The sequence below is a fragment of the Corvus brachyrhynchos genome, unplaced genomic scaffold (assembly GCF_000691975.1).
Source record: "Corvus brachyrhynchos isolate BGI_N302 unplaced genomic scaffold, ASM69197v1 scaffold95, whole genome shotgun sequence".
NCBI lineage: Eukaryota > Metazoa > Chordata > Aves > Passeriformes > Corvidae > Corvus > Corvus brachyrhynchos.
The window spans coordinates 2,086,139-2,096,834 of record NW_008238347.1 but is presented as its reverse complement, the minus strand read 5'-3'; the positions used below and the strand labels follow the sequence as shown (position 1 = coordinate 2,096,834).

Here is a 10,696-nt window from a genome sequence, read left to right as displayed (position 1 = left end):
AACCAGGGCAGCCAGACTCTGAGGAGTCAACCAGAGACTGTGACCAGTCGAAAGAACTTTGTGAGGAGTCCTTAGATGCCCCAGATGGGGATAATGATACTACCAAGAATGTAGATGAAGATGAGGATGTTGTAGGTGATTGTACTGAAGCCAAAAACAGGCAGGAAATGTCTTACAACCTGGAACTGGTCAAGAACAGTAGTGATTGTGAGACTGACGGTGAGAACATTTTGAATAGAGATGAGAAACTAATGGGTGATAACTGTAGAGATATCATTGCAATGCCACTGCCTGCAGATGAATCAATCCCAGCTTGTGAGAAGGCAGAGCAAGAGGAGGAGGAATTGCCTGAGGTTTTAGAAATGGCAGATGGGTGTCTAGCACATGATAATCACCACAGCGTGCATGCAGAGCTTGATTTGAACATAGAAGGAGACTTAGAGAACGATGTCTGTGCAAGCCCTGACATGCTGCCTGAGGAGGCCAGTGAAGAAACAGGTCCTGGCTTAGAACTGTGTGGAGATGAACCCAGTGCCAAAAATGGTTTAGCAGAGTTCATCCATCAGGCAGCAGCTGAAGAGGAGGAAGTAGACCCAGATGAGCACAATAATACAAACACAGGAAATGGCAGTGATGGCTACCAGATCACTGAGAGGAGAAGTGAGAAGACATCAGAGGTAGCCTGTGAAGCAAGCAAAGACTCTGGGAAAGGGGAAGAAGAAACTGTGAATGCAGAGAATATGGATGATGGCTGTTCGATTGCACCTTGTGAGAATGAATGTGGTGAGGAAATACCCATGGAACATTCAGATGAGAATCTTCAAACAGAAAGGGCCTCTTTGCATGAAGATGGTATAATTTCTGATAGTCTACCTTGTGGTCCAGGGATGGAGCCAGAGCCAGAAAACGTGGCTGTTGAAGAGCATAGTGAAAATACTGTGGAAGCCTCTAAATCAGATGAGTTGCAACTCAAAGACAATAAGGTGGAAGCAAACAGCCTCAGCAAAAGTGTCTCAAGTTCACCTCAAGAGGTCCCACTTGAGGAAGACTTAGAAATCTGTAAGCATGGCAAAATTAATGTAGAATGTGGGACAAAATATGTTTTGCATGAAAATCTAGCAGTCCCTAAAGTGGTCATTGTGACTGATGAATCAGAGGAAAGAGAAACTAGCAGTGATTCCCTAGATGATCCTTATGTGCTTCCTGAAGAAAATGAAATTGCCCATGATGTGCAGACTGATTTAGGAGCTGATCATGGTAAAAGGGGTGAATTAGGCATGGATGGGGAAAACAACTTGCTGCCCACTGATCGTAAAAGTACTGTCACTAGAACACGATCTCTGTCTGGGAGAATGCCAGGCTATGTCCCAGAAACTGTTCCAGAAGAAACTGGACCTGAAACTGATTTACTCTCTTCCCGAAATGGCTCTGGGACAGAAGACTTAAGCAATAATTCCTTTTCATTGGAAGGAAAACCAGTGGAAGCCAACAGGGCTTTACCAACCAAGTCAAGACGCTTTATTTTATATCCTCGATCTTATTCTGTTGAAGGGAGAGAGATACCTATCTCTGTTTACAGAGAAAGTGATGTCTGTGTACTGGATGGTGTTAGAATAAAAAGGACAGAAGACAACCTGTCTTTGCCTTGTGTCAATGGTTCCTCAGGTAGTTTTTCCCAGCAAAATCATCTCTCATCATGTGGCGTATCTACTCCATCCTCACTTGTTGATATACCACCTCCATTCGAACTTGCCTACATCACCAAAAAGCCAATCACTAAAAGTTCACCTTCACTTTTGATAGAGAATGACTCACCTGATAAGCATTCCAAGAAAAAGAAATCTTCTTTTAAGAGGTTTCTCACTCTAAAGTTCAAGAAGAAAAGTGAAAATAAAGTCCATGTAGATGTTAATGTTTCTTCTTCAAGGTCCTCTTCAGAGTCCAGCTATCATGGGCCTCCAAGGCTGATGGAGCTGGACAGGAGGAGCCTAAGTAGCTCACCTCAACTAAAATCGCATGTGGGGAAGCTCCGTGCATCTGAGTCTTCCTCAGCTGTTCTTTTCTATAAGGATGGTAAAAGAAAAGGAACGCCCAAGTCCTTCAGTAGGAGCGTGGCAAGGGTGGAGTCCTTTGAGGACCGGTCCAGACCTCCTTTCATGCCACTGCCATTAACGAAACCTAGGTCTATTTCTTTTCCCAATGCCGACACATCTGACTATGAGAACATTCCTGCCATGAGCTCTGACTATGAAAACATACAAATTCCTCCTCGAAGATCCACGAGAGCAGGAACTTTCACTGAGTTTTTTGAAGACCCCAGCAGGGCATTATCTGCTGCTAATGAGAACGACGGCTATGTGGATATGAGCAGCTTCACTGGCTTTGAGAACAAGCAGCAAACCACAGACCAGGAAACAGAAAGGTACTGTAATAAATTATTATGTAAGACCTGCTAGCCTTGGCCAAACAAGGCTAGGTATCATAGGCAGATTCTCCATGTTGGTTGACTTATACCCCTCTCAGGAAATGCTTACAAGAAAGATTGGAAGAATACAAGACAAGCCTCTATCAGTGAAAAAAAAAAAGACTTCAAATTAACTCCTTACCTTGTAAATGAATACTGGATCTGGATCCTATGATTTGCAGGCAGAAAAAAAAGAATATTCAAAATGATTTGGTTTATCCAGTGGATCTAATTTTTGTGGTTGGCAGGGGAAAGAGGGAGAGCTTGCTTTGTTCTTCAGTCAGAAAGGTCTCTGACTTCTTGACTGAATGAAAAGAGAGCCTATTTGCTGGAAGGGGTCCTGCTTAATTTTTAATTCCTGTCAATTTCCCAAAAAAACAATATATACATAATTTATGTTTCAAAGTACATCAGTTAAGTATAAACCAGAAAACCCCAATGAACTAATCAGATTAGACAGTTAATTTTAGAAATTGCTTTAAGATCTATCATGGCCTTTAGACAGAGCTCCTAATTTATAAATGAATTAAATAGGTCTGAAATCATATGCACTGCTTACATTAATAACAATCTTTCATCCCATTCCATTAGGTTATTTGCAAACAAGAAAATTTCTTTTTCATAGGAATGTAGGAGCAATGCACTCAACACCTTTGAATTTGAACCTGTTGTCAGATTATAGCATACAATCAGTGGAATGCAGAGATGTAAATAAGAAGTGTGTTTTCCATTAAGTTCATGTTTAGCAGGTAATGAGAAAACAAGGTGCAAAGCAAATGAATGAAAAGTAATGTCTTTAATGCAGTTGCATTTTGTTAGAGCTGTGTGAAAAAGATAAAAATCTTAGAAGTAAGGTTTTCATGTCCATTTCCATCCATCATTCTCCAAAAGATTTAATACTTGTGTTTCTTTGCAACATTTATTTTTTCTGGTCCTCTCTCTTGTTATTGTGGATGGAACAAACCATGGGCATTTCACACACCCCTCTTAGGGTATTTCAGACTTAGGGAGTAAAATAATTTTTCTTTAACACCTCTGAATGAGTCTTGCAAACCATTTCTAAGACACAAATGATGTGGGGTAGTGAGTAGGACATGGGAAAAGAGATTGCATCAAGGCTTAAGCAGTGGATTCAAACGCACGTGAAACGGAGGGATGTGGAACACAGGCCTATGGTCTAGCTCTCTGGAGCGGGTGGCTGCCTGCAGTGTTGGGAGCTCCAGTGATGCTGACACAAGAGACATGGTGGAGCGCAGTGCAGCTTCGCAACACACACCACCACATCCCCAGAACAACGAAAGCTACATTGCTCACTTGCTTTCAGTAGTTTGCATTTCACCCAGCACACTGACATTTGCTTTTGAAAAAACCGGCCAGTTCTTTGTGTCTGTGAAACGCCACCCATTTTAGGTAGTTCTTGAAGAACCAAGTTAAAAATATTAGGACTACGTCAACTGCTGTGACTTGGGCCCATTTATGAACTTCCTGTGGAAACCTGTAGTTTCAAAGGGAGAGCCAATCCAAACTGGTTCAGGAAGTCTCGAGGTCAAGGCATGAACATAATTCTTCAGCCTGCTGCTTGTTGTGCATGCAGTTTTTGCCATTGGGAGTGAAATGAAGGCTAGGCTCCTGTACAGCCCCTTTATCAAGATAACCAGGGTGGAGGGGAAGAGCACCAGGCAGACATAATTACCGCTGAGATAGCTATTATTTGCTGTATTTGTCAGCATGTTTTGGACAAAGACATGCCTGAAAATCTTTGATGAAATGTAAATACACATCCCGTGTAAATGCACATCCAGTGGCATAACAGACTTGAAGAACCAGTATATGGTCTAATTGTAAAGCAAAGCAAATTGTACAAGCAGGTGCACTTATTTACACATGTATACATGATGTATGGATATGGATGTTTTATTCACTGCTAAAGCAGTCTGGCCTAAAATACCTCACCATGGATTTAAGATTTCTAGTACGAATACCTATCAAACTCTGCCACAACCACACAGGGATAAAAATTACTTTGAACTGCAGCTTGGTCATGTCCAGAGGCCATTTTCAACTGTTTGAGAGTACAAGTGTGTTGGATTAAACCCTTGCAATAGATGGTATTTGAGCCCATGAACCTCTTTTTGGTGCATTCACCTGCAGAGCACTTGTATTTAGCATCTGGTGATACCTTATGGAATTGCTACATTGTTGATGAATGGCCAAGTACAACTCTTTATCACACTTCAAAGAACTGATTGTGACAGTGTTATAAAAGATTATTATCAACCAGGAACCTTCACTACTGCATATGACTGGGGAACAGCGGGCTGGGACGGGAGTTCACAGAACCTGTCAGATGAGAAGATTCGCTGTTTCATTTTCTTGCTTAAAAGGACAGACCATGTGTAGTAGATTTAAACCAATAATTTCTAATTAGAAGCAATCAAGTTTTTACATCTGATAACTGAAGTATTCTAGAAATAAATCTTAACTTAAAAGTACCATAGCCAGAACAGAACTGACAACACTGCCCCCCGAAGAGCAGTTATTGTGTATCCCCAAAATCTAGTTATCTGGTATTAATAATTAAACTCTGATTCAGGTGTATGATAATATAGATCATCATTAGCCTTCTGTATGGTGTAAGAATAAGGGGTCCTAAGAGGAAATGAACAAAATTCCCCTAATCTTTACCCAGTCCACATAGTCTGAAGGCCTGAATCAGACCCAGTTTTCATTTTCCTGTGTAATCTACAATGACCTTGCCTTGCCAGGGAAGTTGGACCAGGCGGTCTCCAGAGGTCCCTTCCAAAACTAATGATTCTCTGATTCTCTGACTCACTGGTTTTTGAAAATCACTTCCTAGCTCCTTTTCTCTGAAGATTTGCACTATAGAGTGCAAAGCAACACAAACCAATTGTTCAGGCTGAAAGAAAAGATAGCTGTGCCCCACCTCTGGGACAGTACACTGTAACTACAGCATTGCCTTGACCCTTCACAAACCAAAGCAATTTCATCATAGTTACTGGCTTAAATTGCATCAGATGGAAGTCAGTTAGAGATAAAGTATTCTGCATATGCCGTAAAGAATAGCTTCACTAACCTAGTTTGACTGTCAAAGCATCAGCCATGCATATGGCAGTGTGATAAACATCAGGGTATTAGGAAAGGGGTACTTCAAACACTCATTTCATAGTTTAGGAGAGAGAGAGAGAATCTTTTATCAGCATTTAGATAAGGTCAGGAAGATGGTCAGGAAGTTTTCAGAATTTCATTCCCCCTTTTTTGCTTTCTGGTTATAAGTCTCAATCATTCTTTCTGCTAAGATGCTCAAAATCCAGAGAGAAAAGAAGATAGGGAGAGGAATAAAAGGAGTATTCCTTCAGTTCCACAGCTAATCCCACTGTGATGTTGAATACTCATAGAAAATAAGCTGAAAACCTGTGGTGTTGTAACCTGTACATTCCTATATCCTTCTACATAAAATGGTCATTGATACATACTAGAAGACCCTCAGTCTGATCATCATACTTAACCAGCAGCAGGACTTGCTCAGACTTTGACTCTCAAGTGAATTTTTGTGGGCCAGTGTGAGGATTGCAGTGCTATGTCCAACTGCACCAAGGCTTATGTAATATCTAATAGGTCTCTAGAATTGCCATCTCATGCCTGTAAATTATCCCCAGGGCTCCAACCTTCCATTGCTTTTCAAGACATAGGTCATCTATCTGATGCTTCTCAGCCTGAGTACAAGCAAGAAAGCTGATCACCTCTTCCAGATACCATTCCTTTGCAAATGTGTTTTATTCACAAGGGATGTGCTTCTTCCAAGAAGAAGAGAGTGAAAAAAATTTATTTAGTAGAAAGTCAGAAAAAAACCATAGTCTATGTGTTAAGCAAGTGATATATTTTCTTTAATTTCACCAGTCTGAAGCAGGAACACACACGTACTTAGGGACTGGTACAACAGTGCCAGCATCTGAAGTGCTAATGTTGGAGAGGATGCTTCATGGGTAAGCAGCTCCGTTCAGAGTTTTGTAAGCAATCCTCTTCCTGCATAGCCAGAGTCAGTCTGGGCTTCTGTCAGGCCTACATGCAAGATCACAAGGATGATGTCAGCACAGACCAATTCCAAAATGTATACCAAAATCATATCATAGTTAGACAGCAAGAGAACCACTGTTTATGGTTCATGGATCATGGGGGACACAAATCCCCCTTCCTTTAAAAGGAGAAAAATCCAGTGGATAAGCAATTAGTTCCCCCTCCAGTGAATACTTATCTGTCCCCTTGCCTCACCACAGGATTCATCACCCTATGTTCAAATTATGACACTTAGAGTGATAATATCTTCTCTGCTCCCTGCAGGTCATCAGTCACTGATTAGCAGCTTGAGCAGTCTGTATGATTGGTCCATTACCCTTTTGTAGCAAACACAAAAAACAGCCTAACAAAAGTTGAGCATAAGAAACATCTTAGAACATGACTTCTCTGCCTAAAAATTGTCTGAATAGCATCCTACTTTATACATTTATATGTCTTTTAGCTTAGGATGAAATTTAAATCATTAATAATGACTTTCCTCCAACATAGCACATATTTTTAACCAATGAAATCAAGATGTCATAGTCTGGGTTCTCTCTGTTCCTTCAAATGAGAAGTATGTAGGTTTTGTGAGATTATATCACCAACTCTTAGAGAAGCACAGTATAGTATCTAAAACCAGGATATGGTGGATAAGGTGAAAGTCTAGAGATAATTATGAAATGGAAGCTTCAGTATAAATAGTTCATACATGACAATAGCAATTATCAAGAAAGGACAATCAGTGTTGTCATGTTTATCACAGTAAAATAAATACACATTAATATTATATATCTTTTGTTAAACTGTGAATTGAGACCTGTTGAATTGTAAATCTGTGTCATTTATATAACCTCAAGGAAATTCACGGTGCTTTAATTTACATGAAAGACCAGTAAGTTTCCTAATAAAAAGAAGGTTCCTGTTACAGCAATACTGGTAGGTTTGTCAATATTTTTAAAAATCAGAGAAGTACTTGGTGAACTGAGGCTCGGTAAGGGTGCCAATTAACCTACAAGGCTATTATTTAAGGTTGAGAACAGACACAACTTGACAGTCTGATGTATACAAAGGCAGAAGCAAATGTTCAGGACTGTTCTGTGAAGTCCAGCAGAGCGAGCTGAATTAAACCTGCACACAACTGCAACCATTACAATGGGGAGAAGCTGAAGATGCCACCTCCTAATTTTTTTGAATTCTCTGAATAAATGAGATTTTCTTCATCAATATATTCTCCCCACTTTCCTTCATTTTCTTTTTCTTTCAATTAGTGAAGACATTTGAAAGAATTTAACTTCTAAACTTCTAAAATAGGTCAACGAATAATACCCACCGAGAAAAGAAATCAGAACTGATTCTAAAACAGTGGTCTGTTTTAGTGCTACTTAAATTCACGCACTTAAACTCATTCCAAGAGTATGAGAAAGTGGAAGGGCTTCTGTAAAGGATATTAGAAGGGTTTAGGAAGTGTCTTTGCAATTGGCCAGAGAGCCCTTTCATTCAAATATTAATCAGACAATCAAAAAAATTTTCAAATTATTTTACAGAAGATGTCTGAGATTATAGTCTGGCCCTGGGGAGCTCTATTGCTTGTAAGCAGAAAGCACTTTTTCTTTTTTCATAATAAATGTCATTACCATTATTTTCCTTTAAAAACTTTTACCCTTTAATGAGAGGTTAAGTAGGCCAAATCTTCCTCCCTTCTAGTGATCACGTGCTGTAGTCACAGATAGGTGTTTTTAAAAGCTTACATAAGAAAACAGGTGAGAAAGTGCATAAACCACAGAGAACATAATCTGAAAATTAATCATAGAGCTCATGATATCCAGTGTAGTACATAGCAGTCAAAAGTCCTTAAATACAAAACACAGTCTGTTTGGAAAGTTACTATCATTAACACATGGAGATGCTGATGTCCTCCTAATTATAAGTAGCTGAGCTTGGCCCTCCAGCTAGTCATTCTTCCACAGGCCCTTCAAGTTTGAACAGTCAGAGGAGCTGACGCTGCGATGGAGATTTTCCTGTGGTTCGATCAGGAACGCTGTGTGCAACTCTCTGGAACACGGAAACAAGTTTTTTGACAGGTTTCAGTGAATGAATCTTGCCACATGCAAAAACATCTTCCCCTTACTTTACCTGTTAGGATTTATATTGCATTTGGAAGGGAAGTCCCAATTTGAGACCTGAATTCATTAAGGCAAAAGGCAAGAAGTCGAACCGATACAGTGATTGGAACGAAGGTCATTGACCAATAAGGACTTTTCAGTGTCTTCAGCACGAGAGAAGGTAGATGTGCCCTTTGCAGTTGACTGTGCTGCTTTCCCAAGTAATTCTTGCTGCAAGTTGTGTTTTCCCTGCCATTCTGGGGATACTAACACTGCAGATCCCAGCATACAACTGAGCTTTTGGGCAGATCACTGGGGAAAGGGAACAAAAAGCCTTTCCAAGACAGTAGCTGCATATCAGTTTTACTGTTTTCATTGAACTCAGACCCCGGAGAAGGAGTTGTGCTTAAATCTGTGCATTTACTGATCCCATATACCATTTCTACTGCAAATCAGAAGTTCCCCAGGAGCATTCCCCGAGGCTGTGGCAGGTTATTGTCAGTGTAGGGCTGGTTGCTTCCTGATGCCTGATTCCTGCAGCAGTTCTACAGTGCTAGGCTTTCTGAGGAAGCGAAGAAGCTGGTAGAGTGGGTCCAAGCAGGAATCATCATTTTGGAAAGAATGTAACTGTTGGTCAGAAAAAGATTAGGGCTCCTTGGTAAAGTCTAAGAAAGTTGCACAAGTAGGTATGACAGTCGTTTAGCATTTGAAGTATGCTGCTATGCAGCTGGCAGGAGAATCCTAACAGCAGTGCCAAGATTTTAATCAGCTGTGAAAAATACAGCTGTGGTATTGCATCAGATGGGCATGGAGAATGGCCATTAGAAACTCCTGAAGCCTTTCACTCCTTGGATAAAAAATGCAGCTGAAGCAATAGGTACAGCTAAAGTACCTGATTGTTTTTTATACAGGTGCAACCTGCCCCTTCCAGTGACAATTAATTTAGGTGAACTGTGGCCCAGAGAAAACCATAAGGCTATAGTTGTTTCTGTCCCAACAAAGAGCAAATGAGGGGGAAGCATTCTAAAGATCATCAACATAACCTCATATACAAGTAGCTGTGAAAGGAGAAGCAACACCAAATTTCCAGATGTTTCTGACATTTTGTAGAAGACAGGGGCAGAAAAAAGACACATAGTTTGTTAGCTGAAAAGCAGGTTTTGACCTGTACCACACTTGCCCATATGCTGACCATATCAAGACTATTCTCATCCCAATGAGCAGTCCAGTTACCATACATTCCTATTTATGGTAAAACTCAAGGAGAACTTTGTCAAGAAGAAAAAATCAGCTCATGCTTTGTTTTTCTGCTAGTCCTAGCTAGAGCAGCTCAGTACAGGCATGGATGTCAGAGGATATCCAAAAAAGATACGCATGTTCAACACAATTCAAGCTGTCTTTTGCCTCGCTGCTATGTATGATAATAGCAATGTTGCTTACATTACCCTGCATTTGTAGTAGAAGCAAGCTATATGTATACTGGAGACAAAGCTAGGCAAAGCAGGCTCTGAGCTACAGATTCAGCATAGGTTTTAGATAGTTGTTTTGGGAAAGATTTTCCCATCCTTTCCTTTTCTTGCTTTCTCAGGAAAACAAATTCTAGCTGCTGATTCCACTCAGTTCTTAGTTCTCTGCTTCTTAAATCCTTGCTCTGTGACTACACTAAGCTAGCATGCACCCATAGCATTGATGAGAAGCTTTACAAGACAATTTCGGTTTTGTAGGTCTAGCATTTCCCAGGGCTGGTGATATGTTAATGTTAGTTATGGAGGTAGCACAGAAGTGGTCTACTAATGGGGCTTAGCTCCTTTAAAGACCTGTATGGGTCAATTGTATGGAATTTTGCTGACAATCATTCAGCCAAAGAGAACCAAAGTGATCATAAGCATTGTGAGAGGCTTTTTAAAGAAACGTAATTATTTTTTAAATCACTTACATAAATCTATACATAGTTTTTCTTTATGTCAGTGTGAAATGTGCTGTGCTCTAGATCCTGTAGGTGGGAGAAAGTCCCATAAAAATGCTGTCACAGAGGGAAGGAGGATCAGGGACT

The 10,696-nt window shown here is 40.4% G+C and overlaps 1 protein-coding gene across 3 annotated transcripts in view; it reads left to right on the top strand.

Annotated features, from left to right (window-relative positions):
* FGD5 (FYVE, RhoGEF and PH domain containing 5) overlaps positions 1–10,696 on the top strand; it is an 86,558-nt gene that overhangs the window by 450 nt on the left and 75,412 nt on the right. For 2 of the 3 annotated variants that reach the window (XM_017735267.1, XM_017735264.1), the window contains exon 2: positions 24–2,422. In XM_017735267.1, the coding sequence (XP_017590756.1) occupies positions 168–2,422 (2,255 nt within the window). In that variant the 5' untranslated portion in view covers positions 24–167. The remainder of the gene's footprint in view (positions 1–23; positions 2,423–10,696) is intronic. The other variant, XM_017735266.1, reaches the window with a different exon arrangement.